We start from the raw sequence: 23,993 nt of genomic DNA on the forward strand, positions 1-23,993 counted from the left end.
TTTGAGACCAGAGACCATTCCTTAAATGTCTTTTCTTTCCAAATGCTGTCAGACCGGCTGAGTTTCTCCAGCAGTTTGAGTTCTCTCTGGCTATTCTTGCTGCTCGTTCTGAGGGTACAGGGGACTTTCAGGAGGAGATGGAAGGTGAAGAGGATCCGTGGAATTTATGGTCAATTCCAATGGCTATCCCGGAGTGTTTACGGAAGTGTGTCTGCGGTCCAGTCAGACCTGGCTATGGGTGACTGCTAGAGAAAACCCGATCAAGCCTGTGCCCTTTGGGCTCTGATGGGGAGAGTAAGTCGAGCAGAAAAAAGGAGACGAAGGTAGAGTTGAAAATGTGAAAATCCAGTGATAGAGGGTGAGTTGTCAGCTGTGGCGTCCTGTGCCTACACCGACAGACTGTACCCTACACCGTACAACAGTGTAAGCTCCAGGACTCCACAGGGATTTGTTTGTGATGAAAGGTCACAACCTCAGCAAGTTTGAGCTCCCCTGATAGTTCCTGCTGGGATTGCTGTTTTCATTGCTGACCTAAGGAAGCGAACCAGCGGCGCGAAACCCTAACACAAATAAACATATAGCCAGTCACAATATTTAATCACCGTACATCCAAAACAAAATAAGGGAGGCATTTCAAAATAAACCGAGCAAAACTTTTTATAAAAAAAAATTCTTTGTACATGAACCGGGCGTTATCTACATGCAAACGATCAACATTATCTAATTTCACAGAATGTTTTGTCGGGAGATCCCACCTACAATTAAAATTTGAACAGAATGGGTATTGTTTATATCAGTCTTCACCAGCTTTTGATTCCAGCAAACCAGTTTCCATCAGGACCGCGAAAGACAACAAAGTTACGTCGATTACAAATTACCAGTGGAATGGAGCAAAGTCAGACTGCGGGATAAATTTCTGTTTTAGACTTGTGCGTGCAGTGAGATTGACGGCTGTTTGGAAATAAGGCTTCCCGAGGCGGTGTTGATTTAATTGATGACACGGAAACTCTGGTGATTGAAAGGGAAGATTCTGTCTGTGTAATAGTCCGTCTGTTCGGCTGCCTGGCCCAGGTAAGTCTGATTATCGTCCGCTCCCGGAATGTGTTCACACTGAAGGTGGAGCCAGCGTCTGTCCTCACTCAGGATGCGGGTCAGCGCCACGATGTAGCTCAGGGCCATCTGTAGGGTCTCGTATTTGGAGAGTTTCTTGTCCTGGCCCCACTGTGGAACGACTTTCCGGAGCCGGTCGAAGGCGTTGTTCAAGCCCTGCATGCGCCTCCTCTCCCGGGCGTTCGCTGCCATCCGCCGGCGGACACAGCTCTGGAGCCTGTCCTTCCCAGAGCCGGGCGAGTCCGTAAGCCCCGAGCCAGCTCCGGAACTGGAGGCGGACAAAGTGGACTTCATCACTCCCGGCTCTGCAGGCTGTCTCCCCCGCCCCTTTCTCTCTGGAGCTGGGGAGAGGCTGGTTTAAGATCTCGCTCCTCTCTTTCTCCGAAGCGGCACTTATGTCGAAGCTGGAATCTTGCCGTGCATTCGCAGCGGGGGTTCTGTCTCTCGGGTGTTCAGTAAAGCATGCCTTTCCAAAATCGCGATTGCGAAAAACTGAGGCGCAGATTCCAGGAATGTGGGAATGGGACTCCCAGGGACTGGCAGGAAATTTGACAAGTTCCCTGATTTGAAACCGACTGGAGAGTCCCAGTATGGGCTCCCTGTTAAACCTCAAATCCTGGGAATTTATTTTATAACAGGACCAGAACCAGTGGCGGCAGAAGCGGGGCAGTGCCGACTGCTTTAGCCCGCGATCTCCGCGTTGTTGAGGAGCTGTGGCAGTAACTGTGTGCTTTGGGAGTTTTTATAGCGCCCACGGGCTGCACTGAAACAGGTGGGAACGCAGAGTTAGCCTGACTCCCAGCGGCCGTGCTCCATGGGAAAGTGCCTTCGCTTCACCAACTTCATCTGCTTACCCCCCCAACCAACACACACACAAACCCACCCCCTCCCCATATGCTCCATCCACCTTGGGCGGGAGTTACGTGCACAAGCCTTCACTATCCCAAAGGAGCAACAACACAGATCCTGGCTTTTCCCAGGAATAGAAAGGGAGGCGAAAATGCTTGGGAGAATGTGACAGTCATTCATCTGAAAGTAGTGGGTTTAACTCTCCGGCTCAGCATCAATGATGTGTTTTGAATCAAAGTTAGACGTTCGCGCGCAATGTGTTCGAGAGATGTAACCCCGTTTTCCCATTTCACTGTATCCGGCTGGGCCCGTGTCTCTCCCCCGTCCCCTCACACACACACACATTCACACACACACTCTCACAGACACACACACACACACACACACACACACATTCACACACACACATTCACACAAACACACACACACACAAACACACACATTCACACACACACATTCACACACACACACATTCACACACACACACACCCACAAACAAACTCACACAGACACCACACACACCACAGACCCACACACACCACAGACCCACACACACAGACCCACACACAGACCCACACACACCCACACCAGACCCCCACACACATACGGATCCACACACATCCACATACACACAAACACACACACACCCACTCAGATCCACACATACACCCCACACACAGATACACACACACCATCACAGACCTCCAGACATACAGATCTACACACACACACAAACCCATACATACACCCCAACACACACACACACCTACACACACCCACACACAAACACCCACACACAGACACACACACAGACACATCCATGCCCACACACACCTACAGAACAGGGAAACCCTCGTCGGCAGTTTTGGAAAATCCCGGGTGACTTTTTCTTCTCTGGGTTTTTTTTGTTTGATTCTCCTCTCCCTGTTTACTGTTGTATTTCCCTCACGATGTAAACTGATGAGATTTGTTAGAAATACGGACGTTTTCAGCAGTGTAATACGTTTGGAGACAGCGCCCAGTGACTGTGGACAGGGCTTGTGTCTATGGACCTTCACAAATCAGAACTTTCAAAGGGTTTCACACGCCTTGTTATGTCAGTTTGGGCTGGACAGCCGATCAGTTCACAGGATTACGCGGAATGGGGCCATTCGGCCCATCGTTCTTGATGCGTCACGTTGTATCATTGAGCATCATTGAGTTGTGCAAAAGGGAAACAGACCCTTCGGTCCAATTCGTCCACACAGACCAGATATCCTAAATTATTCCAGTACCATTCATTACCTAACTCCAACCTCATTTACCCCCAAAATAAAACTGTGAATGCTGGAGTTTTGAAACAAAAAGAGCAGAAATTGCTGGTGAGCCTCAGCAGGTATGACATTATCTGTGGAGAGAAAGTAATGTTAACAATTCCAGTCCAGTGACGCTACTTCAGAAGTGGAATCCAGAAATAATTCTGAAGATGAATCGTTGGACTGGAAATTTAACTCATTTTCCCCATTTTCCACTCTTGCTCACCATTTTAACCAAGTAACCACCCAATGCCCCTCTAGAAGGTCCCGATTCATCCTGTTCCAGTATTCCCTTTACTTCTACTAGTGGGAGCAGTTTCTCACTAAGTTTTCTATCCAGCCCACTCATGATATCGAAAACCACAATCCAATCCTCTCAACCCTCTTCTAAGACCATAGAAATATGGAGAACAGTTCCAACTTCTTCAATCTATCCTCATGACTGAATGTCTCTCATCCCTTGAACCATTCATGTAAACCATACTCCAGCTGGGGTCTAACGAATGTCTCATAGGAGCATGACATCACCTTCTTGCTGTCGTGGCCTATGCCTATCTTAATAAAGCGAAAGACTCTGTGTGCTTCACCTACACGCTCTCTCCACCTGTGCTGCCACCTTTCATGATCTGCGCACATGATACAACCAGGTCCCTCGACTCCTGTACCTTGTTAACAATCATACCTCTATTTTATGTTCTTCTAAACAAATTGCACCACCTCACACTTGCAAACTGCAATCTATGACTGCGATGCCCCAGCCTTATTCATTACACTCTGTGCATTCACATGCATGCACTGTAACCCTGGTTTAGGCTTCATTTCTTTCTCTCTCACTCTGACTTCATCATTTACTTGCTATTGTCGATGCCAGTTGCATCTCAAAGTGTTTTGTGAAACCTGGATTTCCTTACTATTTTGTCTCGGCTCAAAAGATCCACTCAGTTCAAGTACAACTGAGCAGTTCACCTCCATTCATTCAACGTGTCAATGTTTGATAAGTTTCCTCTGAAGCATAACGCTGTACTCCTCACCGTTTGCAGTTGTTCCAAGTTTTCTGCCGTTGACAAACTTTGAAATTGTCCCCTGCACGGTGTAGGTGGGATGCTGTCAGGAGGGGTGGTGTGAAATCAATGGGCCGAATGGCCTGCTTCCACACTGTAGGGATTCTATGAAACCCTGGTGCTAATGAACTAAAGTCAGCACTTCCTGAGACATAAAGTGTGGAGCTGGGTGAACACAGCAGGCCAGGCAGCCTCGGAGGAGCAGGGAGGCTGACGCTTCGGGTCGGGACCCTTTTCCTTTTCAGTCTCTGACTCCAGCATCTGCAGCTCTCGCTATCTCAATGCTTCCTAAGACAAGTCCAGTTTATTCAGAATCTTCAAGGAATTCTGGAATTCTGGAAGTTAATGTGAATTTTTTTGAAAAATTAAAAACCCAAATCCAACTTAAGCAATAAAATGTAAGGGAGGTCATGATCGCTTTAACTGCAGTCACTGTAAACTGAGAGTCGCAGTGTTGATGAAGAGATAATTCTGGGACACGGTCAGTTCTGGGGACTGGGTTCTGTATATTACGCAGCGAATGCGACCACTTTAACAGAAACACATTATTCCAGCGTATTTTAGTTGTCACATTTGATTTAATATTTTCCCAAATTTAATCCAGTTGTTCTGGTTTAATGCAATTTATAAAGTCCAGCTGCTCGTTTTCATGATTGTTTTAAAAAGCAAGCCGAAATAAAACGTGCGCCCTTTCCCCCTCAGGATGTATTGATGCTCGGTCGCTGCAAGAATTCTTTCCCTTTCCTCTCTCGCTGCTGCTGCTTAAAAGGCTTTTCTGAAGCGACATTTCTGAAATGTCCCGGAATCTGAGTCAGTCCAGTTTCCCATCGATACCGGGGAGAAGGTGAATTGGTGCCACTGCCTGGGGGAGGAGCTCACAATATGAATACAAGATAAAAGACCAGGTGAATAAGTCAGGAAACCAAGTCTCCATTGAAATTGTGGAAGTCACTGGCCTCTGGACTCAAAGGAGTGGTGAGAGAGGGGTGGCTGGGAACAGTTTCATTTAGAGCACAGCTATCAGAAGGGGAGGGAAGGGCTGCTCTGTAGGTTGGTAGCTGCAGGAAAGTGTTTGAAGGTGGAGGATGGGATGGGCTGGGTGGATGGCTGGAAAGTTGTGAATTTGGAAATCCATGTTGAAATGGGGTTCTAACTGGTTATTGATCTATAAAACGAAAAAGACATAAAGCCATAAGAAATAAAAGCAAGAGCAGGCCTTCAGCCCCTCAAGCCTGCTCTGCCATTCAATAGGATCATGGCTGACCCAACATTCCTTGCATCCACCCTCCTGCCTTTTCCTCATTACCCTCAACTCCCTGACTGATCAAGAAACTATCTACCTCAGTCTTAAATATACACAAAGACTCTGCCCAAACATCCCTCTGAGACAAAGGATCCCAAAGACTCACAACAAGAAATCCCTTATTGGCACCCCTTTATTCTATGACTATGATCCCGATTCCCAGACTTTCCCGTGAAAGTAAATACTCTCTCAGCATTTACCCTGTTAAGTGCCGTAAGAATCCTATATATTTCAATGAGATCACCTCATTCTTCTAAACTCCAGTGAGAAGAGTCCTAACCTGTTTAATCTTTGCTCATAAGGCAATCTTCAACGGAAAGCAAAATAAAAGCACAAAAGCCTCAGCATAACGTTTAATTATGTCCCAGAAGATAATCAGGAGCTTCAGCATTTAAAACACGCCTGTCAATGGAAGAGCTAAACGAAGACTAACTGTTGATTTGGAGAACAAGTTGTCTCCAAATGGGAAATATCTGAAGTCTTCAAAAAGAATGAATTTCAAGACTGACTCTGTGCTTTGCTGGATCTGATGTATGTATGGTTCCGAAAAGCGTTTGATTTGATGGTCACAGTAGGCTCATGACTAAGGACAAAGCATGTGGGGTCAGGAGGCAAGCAGCATAATGCACAGTTAACTAAGGGCTAAAGAAAAACAGAGAGCAAGAGATTTGGAATAAGGACAGCTACCCAGATTGCCCAAAGGCGGGAAGGCTCAAATGTCATTCACTGTAGACAAGAACAATTTGCAACTGGGAATCAAAAGGATAATTTCAACATTTGTAGATGACAGCAAATATGGGGAATACCCCTGTTTAGTTAACATTGAGGAAAGCAGTGACGGAATACAAGAGACAATAATAACCTCAGTACGGCTATGAATGCAGTAAATTCATCTCCATACAGATATAGGTAGATATGTTGTATCTTGGTGTTTAGAATAAGGAGATCACATATGGCCTGGAGAGTAACTCCAAATGGATGTAAGGAAGGAAGGATCAAGAATTAAGATACAAATAATGTATTAAAAGCAGGGACATAGATTAAAGAACAATAAAAAATACTTTAGATGGGTCAGTTTTTGTCCACTGCTTCCTGACACAGTATGTAGACAGGCCAACAAGAGGCGAGGCCACATTAGATTTGACACTGGGTAATGAACCAGGCCAGGTGTTAGATTTGGAGGTAGGTGAGCACTTTGGTGATCGTGACCACAATTTGGTTACTTTCACTTCAGCGATAGAAAGGGATAGGTATATACTGCAGGGCAAGAGTTATAGCTGGGGGAAAGTCAATTATGAGGCGATTCGACAAGATTTAGATTAGAACATAGAACATAGAACAATACAGCACAGAACAGGCCCTTCGGCCCTCGATGTTGCAATGACCTGTGAACTAATCTAAGCCCCTCCCCCGACACTATCCCATCATTATCCATATGCTTATCCAAGGATGCACAGGATGAGGAAGGAAAGTGTAGGGGCTGGGCACAATTGAAATGTGGAGCTTGTACATGGAACAGCGACTGCGTGTCTTTGATAAGTATGTACCTGTCAGGCAGGGAGGAAGTAGTTGAGCGAGGGAACCGTGGTTTACTAAGAAGTTGAATCTCTTGTCCAGAGGAAGAAGGATGCTTGTGTAAAAACGAGGCATGAGGCTCAGTTAGGGTGCTTGAGAGTTCCATGTTACCCAGGAAGGACCTAAAGAGAGAGCTAAGAAGAGCCAGGAGGGGACATGAAAAGTCTTTGCCAGGTAGGTCAATGAAAACCCTAAAGCTTTCTATAGGTATGTCAGGAATAAAAGAATGACTAGAGTAAGATTAGGGCCAATCAAGGACCGTAGTGGGAGGTTGTGCGTGGAGTCCGAAGCGATAGGAGAGGCATTAAATGAATATTTTTCGTCAGTATTCACACAGGAAAAAGGCAATGTTGTCGAGGAGAATACTGAGATACAGGCTATTAGACGAGACTGGATTAAGGTTCATAAGGAGGAGGTGTTAGCAATTCTGGAAAGTGTGAAAATAGATAAGTCCCCTGAGTCAGATGGAATTTATCCTAGTCTTATCCTCGGGCAGCACAGCGGCTCAGTGGTTAGCACTGCAGCCTCACAGCACCAGGGACCCGGGTTCTCTGTCACCCTCAGGTGACTGTCTGTGTGGAGTTTGCACATTCTCCCCGTGTCTGCATGGGTTTCCTCCAGGTGCCCCGGTTTCCTCCCACAGTCCAAAAATGTGCAGGCTAGGTGGATTGGCCATGGGAAATTGCCCGCAGTGTTCAGAGGTGTGTGGGCTATAGTGGGATGGGTCTGGGTGGGATGATCCAATGGTCAGTGTGGACTTGTTGGGCCAAAGGGCCTGTTTCTGCACTGTAAGGATTCTAATTCTAATTCTCTGGGAAGCTAGGGAGCAGATTCCAGAACCTTTGACTTTGATCTTTATGTCGTCATTGTCTGCAGGAATAGTGCCAGAAGAGTGGAGGATAACAAATGTTGCCCCCTTGCTCAAGAAGGGGCGTAGAGATAACACTGGTAATTATAGACCAGTGAGCCTTACTTTGGTTGTGGGTAAAGTGTTGGAGAGTGTTATAAGAGATAGGATTTATAATAATCTGGAAAGGCATAATTTGATTAGGGATAGTCAACACAGTTTTGTAAGGGTAGGTCATGCCTCACAAACCTTACTGAGCTCTTTGAGAAGGTGGCCAAACAGGTGGGTGAGGGTAAAGTGGTTGATGTGGTGTGTATGGATTTCAGTAAAGTGCTTGATAAGGTTCCCCATGGTAGGCTATTGCATAAAATACGGAGGCATGGGATTGAGGGTGGTTTAGCGGTTTGGATCAGAAATTGGCTAGCTGTAAGAAGACAGAGGGTGTGGTTGATGGCAAATATTCATCCTGGAGTTCAGTTACTAGTGGTGTACCGCAAGGATCTGTTTTGGGTCCACTGCTGTTTGTCATTTTTATAAATGACCTGGATGAAGGCGTAGAAGGATGGGCTAGTAAATTTGCAGATGACACTAAAGTCAGTGGAGTTGTGGATGGTGAGGAAGGATGTTGCAGGTTACAGAGGGACATAGATAAGCTGCAGACATGGGCTGAGAGGTGGCAAATGGAGTTTAATGTGGAAAAGTGTGAAGTGATTCACTTTGGAAGGAGTAACAGGAACACAGAGTACTGGGCTAATGGAAAGATTCTTGATAGTGTGGATGAGCAGAGAGATCTCCATGTCCAAGTACATAGATCCCTGAAAGTTGCCACCCAGGTTGATAGGGTTGTTAAGAAGGCATACGGTTTGTTAGGTTTTATTGGTAGAGGGATTGCGTTTTGGAGCCATGTTGTCATGTTGCAGCTGTACAAAACTCTGGTGTGGCTGCACTTGGAGTATTGCATACAGTTCTGGTCACACCGCATTATTAGAAGGATGTAGAAGCATTGGAAAGGGTGCAGAGGAGATTTACCAGGATATTGCCTAGTATGGAGGGAAGGTCTTATGAGGAAAGGCTGAAGGACCTGAGGCTGTTTTCGTTAGAGAGGAGAAACTTAAGAGGTGACTTAATAGAGACATACAAGATGATCAGAGGATTAGATAGGGTGGACAGTGAGAGCCTTTTTCCTTGGATGGTGATGGCTAGCACGAGGGCAGATAGCTTTAAACTAAGGGGTGATAGATATAGGACAGAGGTCAGAGGTAGGTTCTTTACTCAGAGAGTAGTAAGGGTGTAGAATGCTCTGCCTGCAACAGTAGTAGACTCGCCAACTTTAAGGGCATTTAAATGGTCATTGGATAAACATATGGATGATAATGTAATCGAGTAGGTTAGATGGGCTTCAGATTGGTTTCACAGGTCGGCGCAACATTGAGGGCTGAAGGGCCTGTGCTGTAATGTTCTATGTTCTATAGATGCACAGGGATTTGTTTATCAAGGGATAGAGTTGAAAAACCAAGAAGTCATATTAAAATGGTATTAACCCCGGGCAAAGCAAAATTGCCAGTTCCAGCTTCTGTTGTGGAAAGGAAATTTCATAGAATACCTACAGTATAGAAGCAGGCCATTCAGCCCATTGCATCAACACTGATCGCCCGAAGAGTATCCCCACTCAGACTCACCTCCTGCCCTCTTCCCGTCACCTAACCTCCACATCTATAGACTGTGGGAGGAAACCAGAATATTCAGAAGAAACCCAGACAGACATGGACAGAATGTGCAAAGTCCACACAGACAATCACCTGAGGCTGGGATTGAACCCAGGTCCATGGCATTGTGAGGCAACAGTGCTAAACAATGAGCTTACATGCGGGAACAGGAGTTTCATCCCTCAATGTTGCGCCAACCTGTGAACTAATCTAAGCCCATTCCCCTACTGTAGAAACACTGGATTGCAGAACACCATGGAAGATACTAAAATGCAGGAGTTGGTGGTTTTAAGCTCCCCAGAAAGGAGCCAACGACTGAGATTTTAAAAGCAATGAATGGATTCGCTGAAGTAGACGTAGAGATACAGCCATTCAAGCAATCAACAAAGGGACAGTAACAACCTTAATGTAACAGAATACTTTTTTTGAAGGAATCTAAGATAAAGAGAATGTGAGGAAGATGGATATGCCCAGAGTGATCAGTTTAATCATTCATTGATTGACATTAATTGGAGATAATTTGTTGGTGCAGTTGCCCTCAAAATGTAATTGCAATTGTACAGAATTCAGAAGAATCATATTGGGCTCAAAACATCAATTGTGTTTCTCCTGCAACAGATGGTGCCAGACCTGCTGAGTTTTTCCAGCATTCTCTGTGTTTATTTCTCCAGGGCGTCTTTGACTTTTGAATTAAGTTTACACTTGTGATTACTTATTTTTGATATAAAGGGGAAGTTACTTTGGAAAGTGGAAGGAGAGAATAACCTAGGGAAGGTGCACATGCACAGTTTCATTTGTTGCACGACAAATGGTGCGAAGAATTGTTGTACTCCTTGGCACAAACATTTCTTTAAAGATTTCAACTCATACAACTAATGGTGGAAAACTAACCACAACATTAAAAGTAGTTTAATTATACGATAATGCTAATGTTATGTTAACAAAAGTATTCCAGCTATTTAAAATTGGCAGTGGAAGTTTCAAAATGTCCTTCTCTAACTCCGTTTAAAATATACTTAACTTTCCATTCAGTAGACTTCCCACTGACACCATCAATTTTTTTTTCATCAATATTATGTCAGTAAGAGAGTGAAATTTCCCAAGGCAGTTTCAGACATGTTCAAAATACTGGGCAGTTGAGATTTTACGGAAAAAGTACATTGAATGTTAAAGAATTTCGGAAATACATGATGGAGGGAAATAGTCTCATCTACTGTTTAAATTATCATTCATCTCTCATATATCTTTACAGATAAAATAGCATGCACCCTTACAGGAAGCTGAGTTCCATTTTGAGTTGATTTACGATTGGTTCAAACACAACTCAGAAAGCTATTTCTGCAAAACTAAACACAGAAAAAGCTGGAGAAACTCAGCAGGTCTGACAGCGCATGTAGAGAGAGAAACAGAGTTAACATTTTGAAGCTGGAATGGCTCTCCCTTGAAAGCTATTTCTCCAGACAACTAAGTCACAAGACATTAAAGAGTGGTATGTATGTACCAGGAAAATGGGACACTCAGTCTGATAGTGCTTTTTCTTTTGGTCAAATTTACATTGTATTGAATTTGAAACAAAAGATTTCACCAAACTTGTCAGCTGTCCAGAGCTCTGTACCTACTCAGGGGCACACATGATTTAAAGAATGTAAAGCAGAAATATTATGAAGATTTAATAAAAAAAATTGATGTGCCCTGAAATGTAGAAGATTAGTGACACTTGGGTTTCACTATAGGTATCTCTTCATCACACACACACACACACACACACACACACACACACACAGTCACAGTGTCCCTGTGTCACAAAGTGTCTTGACTTGACATCTGCCTACTATAGCATCTCAGCAAGCTGAGGACTCCTTCAGTCACAGGGGTAATTTACCTGATGTCCGAAAACATTTGTCCACAAGAGGCATGGTATTGCCTGAAACCAGTCAAGGTCATTGCCTCCCTGCTTTGGGGTGACTGTAAGTATTAACGAGTGCATCTTCACTTCTTCAGCCAGATACCTGCTCCTCATTGAATAGAGTATGCTATTGATGCTTTATTTTGGTGGGATTTCCAATTCCTTCCCAATTAAAGCAAATTAAAGGAGAATCATCCGTAGGTTCAAGGAATAATTTACAAATGCATGTTGCAATCATAGCCCCAAGGTAACAATCTTATGAATTGTAAAGAATTCCATTTTATTGATGCTTTGCCTTAATGTGTATGGGGGAGATATTTGGGAATGATTTTGTGGCTCAGTTTGTCCTTTCCAATGGATATTCCCTTCAGTGCAGCATTGTAATTGAGAAGGAGATGGGAATATCAATAATTATTGGTGTCAAACATATTAAACAGCAAGTGGCAATAAAGTCATAGTGTTTTGTGAGAGGGAAGCCATATTTGGCAAATGTATCAGAGTTCTTTGAGGGAGTAGCAAGCAACATGGATAAAGGGGAACTAGTTAATGCACTGTCATTGTATTTACAGAAGGCATTTGGCAAAATGCCTCATCAAAGGTTACTCTGCAAAATAAGATTTTATTATGTACAGAGTAAAATATTCCTATATACAAAGATTAGTGAGTTAAAGGAATGCAGAGTAGCTCTAACTGGCTCTTTTGTCTGCTTGACAAGATGTAATGAGCGGTGTGCCACAGGAATTAGTGCTAAGATTTCAATCATGTACATTCTACACTAATAGGTTTGATGTAGCATCAAGTGTATGATTGCTAAATTTTCTTATGATACTAACATGGGTAAAAAAGGAAGTTGTGAAGAATTATAGCATCCTTCCAGTGTGGAAGTAGGCCATTCAGCCCTTCAAGTCCACACCAACCCTCTGAAGAGCATCCCACCCAGAGCCAAGGCTTCTGATGAAGGGTTCCTACCCGAAAAGTTGACTTTCGTGCTCCTCCGATGCTGCCTGACCTGCTGTGTCCCTCAGGCTCCACGCTGTATGTTTTAGAGGCAGTTCAGAGAAGTCTCACTGATCTGATTCCTGGAATGGGGACAGTTATCTAATGTGGAAATGTGGAACAGCCTGACCCTGTATCCAGTGCAATTTTGAAGAGCAAGAGGTGATCTGTTTGAAACCTGTGGGATTCTGAGAGGATTTGACAGGGTGGATGCTGAGAAATTTCCTCTTGTGAGAGAGACTAGAATGAGGGAACACTGTTTCAAAGTAAGAGCATTATTTAAAATGGAAATTCACTATGTTATGCAATTGATGCAGAAGGTAAAAACAGAAATCCAAGAGAATTTCACAATTGACTCTAATTCTTTAGATAACACACATTTTTTCAGGAAGTCAGTGAGGACATGAATAATATTTACAGTGAACTGACCCACAACTGAGATGTCTAATGCCTTTTCTACCAAGAATACAATTGCATCAATGTTCCCAGATAAGGCAGCAACAGAAGAAAGGGCTTTTAAAAATCTAAACAGGAAGTTTGCCTTCAGTTCAGAGTGCTAAAGATGGGATGCGTTTATGTACACCCCACAGTACCTGAGGTTGACTGACAGGAAGTGTATGCGATTTTTAAAAAATATATGTTATTATTGCAGTGAAGATCAGTCGCTCAAGAGTGGACAATGAGGTGATTTTCTGGGTAAGTTGCTGAGGTGCATGCTGGATTTGTTAACCAGGTTGGGCGGCTTAAGTTAGGGATTCTGGCTTCCTCAAGAACAGATCATGAAGACATCAGAGGGATTCTTCCACGATCCAGCAATGCCAACAGGCTCTGCAAGTCACGGTCTCCATGAGCACCATTAGGTGCTGCATTCCCTCTGCAAGTCTTTTCCCAATTGGGAACGTAAACAGAGGGTGAGGAGTATCAACGTCCTGAAGGTTTTGGTGGGAGAGTGGATGTGTGCTCAATGTGTAGCTCAACTTCAGTCCTTTCTCAAAGGGGCATACACTCAGAATTAACACTGGCAAAACGTAGAGCTGGGGGGGAAAGAAATATTTTCAGGCAGAGGGTTATTAGAACAAGGCATTCAGTACCATAAGTGAGAGAAGCATACATGTATTGCATGGATATTTGCTAAATTAAAGATGAATTTGATTTGAAAAGTAGGTGCCAGAATGACTGCTTGAAGAGCTCCCTTCTCTGTTGTATTTACTGAGACACTGTGTAGTGTATCAGAGCTCCCAGGACTCATGGGTTTAAGAGAGGCATCTGTACACACGAGATAAAGACTCCACTTTTCTGGTGACCACTTTTAAAATACAATTCTCCATCCCTTTTTCTAGCAGAAAACCCATTGAGTTGACAATAGGACAAGGCACTCTGGCATCTTCATTCCCAACATATAACATTATGATGTTTGACTTTTATTTTACTTTCTCCTTAATTGAAGAGAAGCACTGCTTCGTTTCTCAATACCTCTGTTCAAACTGAGATTGGTGGCCCACTGCAAGAGGAATTATCCCCTTCTTCACCATTCATCAAATATCGATTGGATGGCAATAATTCTGCTTTTAGTCACAACCACTTTCGTAGAATATCTACAAATTGTTTTAAAACTTCTCTGCATGGCATCAACAAGCTAAAGAGCATTAAAAGCACAGGCTTGTCTCGAACTGGGTCATACATGCTGAGCTATACTTCCATGCTCGGCAGTTTGTGAAAAAAGATAAATAATTCACGTGGCTAGTAATTACCAGAGAGAATCCCATGGAGACAAACTAGAAGCATTTTAACCTGCTGCGTAACCAGCTGTTCATGAATGGTGGTTCTACAGGCTCAATATTACTCTTTGTAGCACATTTGTTACAAAATTTTGTAGTTATTTAAACTTTTAGGAGTGAAAAGGAAATGTGTGAAATTATGACAACTTGGGCAGTTTGGTGAGAAAACAAACTTGGTCTTGATCAACAGATTCAGCCAATGTATTAATTTAGTTAAAAATGAATTTTTAAAGATCAATAAACTGCAGAGACAATGGTGAAATAGTGACAGAAAGTCTTTTATGAAAGCCTGAATTTAAGTTTGCACAGTAGGGTTAAGAATGGAAACAATTCTGCCTCTGCTTGTAATAATAAACCAAGTCTAAAAACAATGCCAGAGGGTGTACAGTTTTGTAATGATAGAGATGGCACCAGCTGAATGTGTAGGGAGCCTATGATGCTGAAACTGACCAGTACTAAATGGAATGCTTGCAGGAATTGCATGAAGATAAGCATTGAGATAGATGTTGATGCTTGAGAAGTGGGCAAAGTATGTCTCTCTTTCTTTCTTTCTCCATGTGCGTCCTGATGTTAATATCTCACTATTCATTTCCCAATAATGGTGTGTGTTACTAATAAACAGTTGCACTTGCAATCTTAACGCTAAATATTAACTAGCTTCATACAACTATTCTTATATTAATCCAGGTACATGATGGTTTTGGAAGGGAGCATTGCATTGTTTATGCTTCAGTGCCAGAAAGGGACTGATTCATTTGATTTAACAACAAAATCTTACATTCAAATTGTGTGCTTGATCTACAGGGAAACATTAGAGACATAACTTGATAACACAGGACTCGAATACTGCTGAAAAGAGAGACATATTGCTGGCTTCATGTGGACAATTATAATTTTGAAAGCAGCAACTAATTTTTGCCAGAACTCCTTCAAAAAAGAAGGCACAGAATATGAAGATGAGTGTAAATGTGTCATACATTTGACAGATTATCTTACATTTATTATCAATGTAGCTACTTGCACACTCAGGATTGTTCAACAAGTGTTTTCTAATCGCAGAAGAACCTCTAACAATAGGTGGGTTTGTTTTGGGTTTTGTAAGTCCATGCTGGTTGGAATACAGTTTGTATGCTGCCTATTACAGATGAGCTAAGGAACATGTTATTTTACTTGATCAGCCACCTATTGCCCTGCATAACCGGTGTTGCTCTGGTACTGAAGCTAATACAAGATGTCAAACAATTGTCTGCTGGGCAGAATGTCTTTCTGAATGGGTAGCAACGTCTTGTTCATGGAAATGAGAATTTGCATTGTCACTGCATCACAACAACAGCTTTCTTACGTTGCATTTAAATTTTTGAGATACATTGTAATTTGAAGTAGACCAGGGAATTTTCAGGTTAAGAGTGACAGCCTTTGACATATTCATAAAGACGTACAGCTAGCAGTGACCTGATCAGATAGCTATAACTGTCACTGTAGATGTGAGGAAAAGAAGATGAGCCATAACGGTGAACAAATTAACCTCCCACTCTTTAATTAGTTATTGAATGTGAATTGAGAATTATTCATAAGTTGGTGGTGGCCTCCATTATGTTCTGCCAATATTCTGGAAGCTCTTTGACAAACAATTACATTTCCACAATCAGGGTTGTGATTCTACATGGCATATTGAGATAGTCAAAGCTGCTTGCTGATGTTCCCTTGTGATCTGTCTTACTCTCAGCCGTGTGCTGGACTGTAGCAACTGAACCAAACCATTGCTAATTTCCCAGGAGTTGTGGGTAAGAGTCAACCACATTGGCCTACATTGGACATGTAGGCCAAACCAGGTAAAGACAGCAGATTTCCTTCCCTAAAGGACAATAGTGAACCGGCCGGGTTTTTACAACAATTGATCATGGTTACATGGGCATATTTGGCTCACTTTTTATTGCAGATGTTTGTTGAATTCAAATTTCTGTTCCGTGGTGGGATTCAAATTCACATTCCCAGGACATTAGTCTGTGGTGTTAGATTACTAGTCATTTAATTCATGGAACAGAAAAATGACATTCAGCCTGTAACACCTGTTCTCTCCTCTAATAACATTCTGTTTAATCTGTACCTTATCTCCGTCCAAGTACATTCACTTCTATCAAATAATCGCTGACATGTCATCCCTCCAATTCCTTCAGTCTTCTTAATTTAGTTTTATGCCTGATACTACATTTTGGTGATGTGTACATATCTTTGGATCTTACTGGCAAATGTTTATGAAGGGCAACAGGGATGATACAGGAAATTATAGACCGGTGAGCCATATATCAGTCATATCAGGGAAATTATTGAAGAAGATTCTTATCCACAGGATTTATTCACATTTAAAAAAGAATGGATTTAGTGGGAATGGTATGGTTTGAGGTGGAGGAGGTCTTGTCTCAGAAATTTGATTGAGTTTTTTGAAGAAGTGACAAAGATGATTGATGAGGGCAGGGCAGTGAATGTTGTCTACATGGTCCTTACTAAAGCATTTAACAAGGTCCCTCTTGATGCGCTGGTCTAGAAATGAAATGGGATCCATGATGAGTCATTGTGGTGGATACTAAATTGGCTAGGTCGTAGAAGACAGAGGGTGGATGTGGTGGGGTGTTTTTCTGACTGGAGTTCTATGAACAGTGGCATTCCACAAGAATCAGTGCTGGAAACTCTGTTTTTTGTTATACATATAAATTATTTGGATTGGAACGTAGGTGTTCTGATTGTTAAGTTAGCTGAGAACACAAAAATTGGTGGAGTTGTGGGTAGTGAGGAAGGTTATCTAAGGCTAACATTCACAGGAGGTGATGGCCTAGTGGTATTATCACTGGGCTGTAAATCCAGAGACCCAGATAACATTCTAGGGACCTGGGTTTGAATCCTGCCACTGCAGATGGTGGAATTTTAATTCAATAACAAAAAATCTGGAATTAAGAATCTAATGATGACCATGAATACGTTGTTGATTGTCAAGAAAAAAACCATCACTAATGTCCTTTCGGGAAGGAAACTGCCATCCTTACCTGGTCTGGCCTACATGTGACTCCAGACCCACAGCAATGTGGTTGACTCTGAACGGCTATGGGGGCAATTAGGGATAGGCAATAAATGCTGCGTAGACAATGACGCCCTCATCCTGTGAATGAATAAAGAAAAGAAAAAGCAGGATATGACTCAGTTGGGAAAATGTATGGAGAAATGGCAGATAGAGTTTAATCCAGGTCAGTGGGGGTAATGCATTTTGAGAGATCAAATGCAAGAGAGAAGTATACAGTAAATGGTAGGACCCTTAGGATCATTGATATCCAGAAGGATCTTGGGGTGCAAGTCTGTAGCTCTCTGGAAGTGGCAACGTGAGTGCATAAAGTGGTAAAGAAGGATTATGGCATGCTTGTCTTCATTGGTCATGTCATTGATAAAAGTTGACAAGTTATGTTGCAGCTGTATAAAACGATTGGAGTACCTGTGTGCAGTTCTGGTTACCACGCTAAGGGAAGGATGTGGAGGCTTTGGAGAGGGTGCGAAAGAGGCTTACCCAGGATGTTACCTGCAGAGACTGGACAAACTTGAATTGTTTTCATTGGAGCGTCGGAGGTTGAGGTGTGACCTAATAGAAGTACATAAAACAGGCACGGATTGGATTGATAGTAGGAGTCTTTTCCCCAGGATGGAAATGTTTAATATTAGGGGACATAAGTATAAAGTGAGATCCGGAAAGTTTAACGGACAAACTTCTTTTACACAGAGGTGATAGTTGCCTGGAACACGCTGCCAGGGGAGAGGTAGAAACAGATATGATAGCAATGTTTAAGAGGCATGTAGACTCATGAACAGACAGGGGATAGAGAGATATGGAGCACGTGCAAGCAAGCAGTGTCAGTTTAGAATGGCATCACAGTTGGCATAGACATGGTTTACTGAAGGACCTTTTTCTGTACTTTACTGTTCTATGTTCCCAGTGACTACCTTTTCTCCATTTTAATTATACTGAGATAGAATTTTCAGTTCAAATAGATGAACCCACAATTACCTGCATATGAAACCACTTCATCTATCAACTCACTGTGGAATGTCATGCTCCAGTTTGGTGCCTATTTGATTGGCACACATCCACAAGCATCAATGGCATCCACACCAATGCCCAGTAGCAGCAGTGTGTACCATCTAGAAGATACACTGCAGAAATTCGCCAAAGATCTTTTGACAGCACCTTCCAAACCCATGACCATTAAAATCCAGAAAGACAATGGCAGCAGATACATAGAAAAACCGCTATCTTCAAGTATCCCTCGAAGTCATTCAGCACCCAGATTTGGAAATAAAAAGCTTTTACTTTACTGCCATTCTGTCAAAATTCTGGAACTTCCTTCCTCGTGGTATTGTGGGTCTACCTGCAGCACATGGGCTGCTGTGGGAAATGACGGCATCTCACTACCACCCTCTAGGGATGGGCATTAAATCCTGGCCCAACCAGCGATGCACACATAAGTGAATAAAGAAGATTGACTAAATTTATCATGTTTATCATTTATCCAACTCCCCTCTTATACTGATGAAAATCATTAATAAGTGAATGGTATTACTGCAGCACAGTTCCTGATGAGACACAATGTTTGTAGTACGTGTAGTACATCTAGTACATGCCCATTGCCTGTACTTTCTAAAAGATCAATGCTGCAAATTCTTCTCCAATGACTCAAATGTTCCTCCCTTGTCCAGTGAAGTTATGAAACAAACTGCTCTCGCCCTGGTCATTCTTTGTGGATTGCATTGCAAGATTCCACCATCGGTTATTTGGGACACCAAGTGTCTGCTTCACAAGGCAGTGTTTCCTGAACATTTTCACACTGAGACCCTATTTTGAGGCTTGAAAATGGTCATAGCCCCTTCAGTGAGATCTTAGGCCATAAGATACAGGAACAGGATTAGACAGCTCAAATCGTCTGCTCAGCTATTCAATCTAAACTTGATATATGTCTCAACTCCATTCTCCTGTCTGTTCCCTGGAACCTTTGAACCCCTCACTAATCAATAGCACATCTATCTCTGTCTTAAATACTCTCAATGGCTTGGCCTTCCCAGTAATCATGGCAATAAAGTCCACAGATTTGCCACCCACTGGCTGAAGAAATTCATTCTCATTTCAGTTCTAAAGGGGACTCTGAGGCTGTGCCCCTGAGTCCTAGTCTCTCCTACCAGTGGAAACGCCTTCTCCACATCCATTCTGTCCAGGTCTCTCAGTATTCTGTAAGTTTCAACCAGATTCCCCTGTCAACATTCTAAACTCCAGACCCAGAGTCCTCAACTGCTCCTCATATAACAAGACCTTCATCCCTGAGATCATTCTTGTAAACTACCTCTGGATAACCTTGAATGCCAACACATCCTTCCTTAGATACAGGACCCAAAACTGCTCACAATATTCCACATGTGGCCTCACTAGGTCCTTATACAGACTCAGAAGTAAATCCCTGTTCTTGTATTCGAGCCTTCTGGAAATGAATGCTAACATTGCATTTGCCTTCCTAACTGCCAACTGAACCTGCATGTTAACCTGAACTACGACTCCCAAAGCCCTTTGTGTTTCAGATTTCTGAAGCCTTCCCCTATTTAGAAAATAGTCTATACTTCTATTCTTCCTACCAAAGTGCATAACCTCACACTTCCAACATCAGTCGAATAAGTTGCAGATAGAATACAATCTCTAAGTCTGTTCAAGTCCTTCTGTAGCTCCCCACTTCCTCAACATGACCTGTCCCTCCAACGATCTTTGTATCATCTGCAAATGTAACAACAATGCCCTCACTTCCTTCGTCAAGATCATTAATGTATAACATGAATAGTTGCGGTCCCAACAGTTACACCAGTGAACTCCACGGGTCTCCAGCTGCCATCTGGAAAAGACCCATTTATCCCCAATCTCTGCCCTGCCATCAGCCAATCCTCTATGCATGCCAGTATCTTGGCCCAGCCCCATGGACTCTTACCTTATTTAGCAGCCTCCTCTGTAGTGCTTTGCCAAAGGCCTTTTGGAAACCCAAATAGATCACATCCATTGGCTCCCCTTTGTCTAACTTGCTTGTTATCTGTTCAAAGAATTCTAACAGATTTGTCAGACATGATAAACCCATGCTGACTCTGTCCTATTTTACCACACACTTCCAAGTACTCTACAACCTCACCCCTAATAGTGGGCTCTACAATCTTACCAATGACTGGGTCAGGCTAACCGGCTTGTATTAGCTTAGGAAACTTGAGTGAAAAGGAATTACTTTTATTGTTGAACACCAAAATAGAGCCACGATTTGTCTATCAGCTGGGGTAGGGATAGGCTGGGACGCACAGTTCTGCAGACCCATCTCTCGGTCTGCTTTCTTTTTCTCTCATCAACCTTTTCAAAGGTGTCATGGCACACTTCTGCAACAGGTGGGACCTGAACCTACGTCCCCTGGCTTGGGGTTATGGACACTACCATTGCACCATAAGGGAGAGTGGGGTGGGGTTAAATCAAAGTGGAGTTGGACAGAGAAATAAGCACTAGATAGCGCACTGTGCCCACCTGCCTGTAAAGGCATTGAGAGCATTGAGGGACACCATGCGCTCCCTCTCCAAGTTGAACCCAGGTATGAATGTAATTGTGGAAGATGGGTAGGCAGTCAGCAGAAATGATACCCCCGTGCACCTCCCCCACCCAACACAGCCCGCTGCCTGGACCTGTTTATAACCAGCCTGGCCAGGCCCAGGAGCTGACCCACAAGGAAGCTCTCTGATCTGCGCACACCCCTCTGTTCCGGATGTCTAAAAGTCAGGAACATTGGGCTGAAGTGCAACCAACACCACAAAAGAAGATTTTTCAAATTACTAAAAACAGGGCTGCAATCACCCGCAACTATCATATACATGGTGCATGGGCTCCGCAGCGCCTCTGAACAGTTACAAGGGACTTCTGCATCTAACACCCTCCACCCAGCTCCTTGGCGCTATGAGGGAGAACTCCCACAACAGGAGCCCTCCACTGGAAATCTCCACCACCCTGCGATGAATGAGCATGCCAAAGTGCATATAGGCAGAGGATGAAGGAGTCAAAGCAGACGGTGTGCAGCATCTAGCTATTCATAAAACACCTACATACCAAACTGAAGGACATGAGGATATTCCCAAGGGGCAGCTCAGGTTGTGGGGTGTCTGCTCATGCGGGAGCTTCAGAACGTTGGGGCCAATGTGAAATTCCATCCGAGCAAAGGTACACAGGAGCTTTCCCACTGCACCCTTGAGCATCCTGCAACTGGTTCACAATGTCTAGTCCGAGCAACACTGTCTGAGTCTGCTTTTATAAAGGGCTGAGCTGGGAAGGCCATTACCTGTTACCATAGGAACTCATACTCAACAAATTCCACGGGAAGATCAAGTTGCTATTCCCCATGGGCTTTAAATGGGTTGTAACACAGCCTTTAACCTTTTGTCTTTTACCTCCCTCCCTTCTTTAAACAGGGTACTCCATTAGTGATTTTCCAGTCCTCCGGGACCCTCCCTGACTCCAGTGATTCCTGAAAGATCGCCACCAATTCCTTCACAATCTCCTCAACTATCTCCATCAGAACTCTGGGATGTGGTCCATCTGGCCTGGGTGACTTCTCTGCCTTTACACCTTCCAGCTTCACCAGCGCCTCCTCCTTAGTGATGGCCACCACACCCATCCTTTGTCCCCCGACTCTCTCCAAGTTCTGGTATGCCGCTGGTGTCTTCTGCTGTAAAAACAAATACAAAGTACTTATTCAGCTCCTCACCATTTCTTTATTCCCTATTACTATTTCTCCAGCTTCATTTTCCAGTGGCCCAATGTCTACTCTTGCTTCTCTCTTACATTTTATACATCTAAAAATAACTCTTACAATTTTTTTTTACTGTATTTTCATCTATTTTACCTCATTTTTCACCTTCTCTATCTCCCGCCCCCCCACATCACATTGGGTTTTAGTTGTTCTCTACTGGTTTCCCAATCCTCTGGCTTCCCACTAATTTTCACCATTGTCAATGCTTTATCTGACTTCCCATGCCAGCCATGGTTGTATTGTCCTCCCATTAGTGTGTTTCTTCTTCCTTGGGATGAATTTCTGCTGTAGCTCTTGAACTATCCCCAGAAGCTCCTGCCATTGCTACCCAACCATCTACCCTGCTAGGCTCCCCTTCCAGTCAACTCTGGCCAGCTCTTCCCTCATGTCTTTGTTGTTACCATTACTCAATTGTAACACCAATACATCTGATTCTGGCTTCTCCCTCTCAAACTGCAGGGTGAATGCTATCACAGTGTGGTCACTGTTGCCTTCAGTTTCCTTCACGTTAAGCCCCCAATCAAGCCTCCCTCATTACATATCATCAAATCCAGAACTGACTGATCCCCAGTGGAGTCTACCACAAGCTGCTCCCAAAAAAAAATTGCATAGGCATAACGCAAATTCATTTGCTTGGGATCCTCTACCAATCTGATTTCCCTACACCGTCTGCATATTGAAGCCTCCATTGATTATTGTAATAGTTCCTTAAATGCCTTTTCTATCCTGATTTATTTTCTTTCCCATATCCTGACTACAGCTAGGAGGCCTATACATAACTTCCATCGGGGTCTTTTTTCCTTTACAGATCCTTAACTCTACCCACACACAAACTACTCCTTCCAACTCTATAGTACATCTTGCTGTCAATTTAATTTCATTTCCTACTAACCAGGCCACCCTGCCTCATGTATCCTTGGATATTTAATTCCCAGCCCTGATCCCCTTACAGCCACATCTCATGATGCCCACAGCGGTGTACCTGTCGATTTCAGTTTGTACTACAAGCTCAATTACCTTGTTCCATGTCCTGTGTGCATTTACCAGGTTGGATCAGGTGGAGTACGCTAATAAAGTTCTCTCCTGTCCCAATAATGATGCTGGTGCCCTACAAAATGGAACCTCTCTTTCCCACATCACTCCTCTAACCACGTGTTCACTTCCCTAATCTTCTAATCTCTTTGCCAATTTGGACATGGCTCAGGTAATAATCCAGAGATCATAAATCTTGTTCTATAAATTAGTTTCTAACTTCTGATATTTCCTAAACAGGAATTCTTGCCTATGTCCCAGCTGGATCCTTCCCCTCCTGCTCCAATATCCTTTCAAGCTTGTTCAAGATGTCCCTCATGTTGGCATTAGGCAGGTACTGTCTGTGTGAAGTTTGCACATTCTCCCTGTGTCTGTGTGGGTTTCCTCCAGGCGCTCCGGTTTCCTCCCACAGCCCAAAGATGTGCCAGTTCGGTGGATTAACCATGCTAAATTGCCATAGACTTTAGGGATGTGTAGATTAGTTGGGTTATAGGGGGATGGGTTTGGGTAGGTCTTCTGAGGGTCGGTTTGAATCTGTTGGGCCAAAGGGCCTGTTTTCACACTGTGGGGATTCTATGATTCTATGTGGAACACTCAATCTTGCTCTCAAAGGATGCTATCTGTTCCACCAAGTTATGGAGTCCCCTCTCACTATTACTTTTCTTTGTACTCCCCCTGCTTGATG

The 23,993-nt window shown here is 43.4% G+C and overlaps 1 protein-coding gene across 1 annotated transcript; it reads right to left on the reverse strand.

Annotated features, from left to right (window-relative positions):
- Positions 1-713: 713 nt before the first annotated feature.
- LOC125462061 (transcription factor ATOH7-like) lies at positions 714-1,404 on the reverse strand. Its single transcript, XM_048551545.2, has one exon. The coding sequence runs from the start codon at positions 1,402-1,404 to the stop codon at positions 988-990; it is 417 nt and encodes a 138-aa protein (XP_048407502.2). The 3' UTR covers positions 714-987.
- Positions 1,405-23,993: the final 22,589 nt, after the last annotated feature.

This window comes from Stegostoma tigrinum, chromosome 20 (genome assembly GCF_030684315.1).
Source record: "Stegostoma tigrinum isolate sSteTig4 chromosome 20, sSteTig4.hap1, whole genome shotgun sequence".
NCBI lineage: Eukaryota > Metazoa > Chordata > Chondrichthyes > Orectolobiformes > Stegostomatidae > Stegostoma > Stegostoma tigrinum.

Bases quoted from the DNA above. Each gene is read 5' to 3' on its own strand.
- LOC125462061 (XM_048551545.2), bottom strand. From the start codon at position 1,404: ATGAAGTCCACTTTGTCCGCCTCCAGTTCCGGAGCTGGCTCGGGGCTT.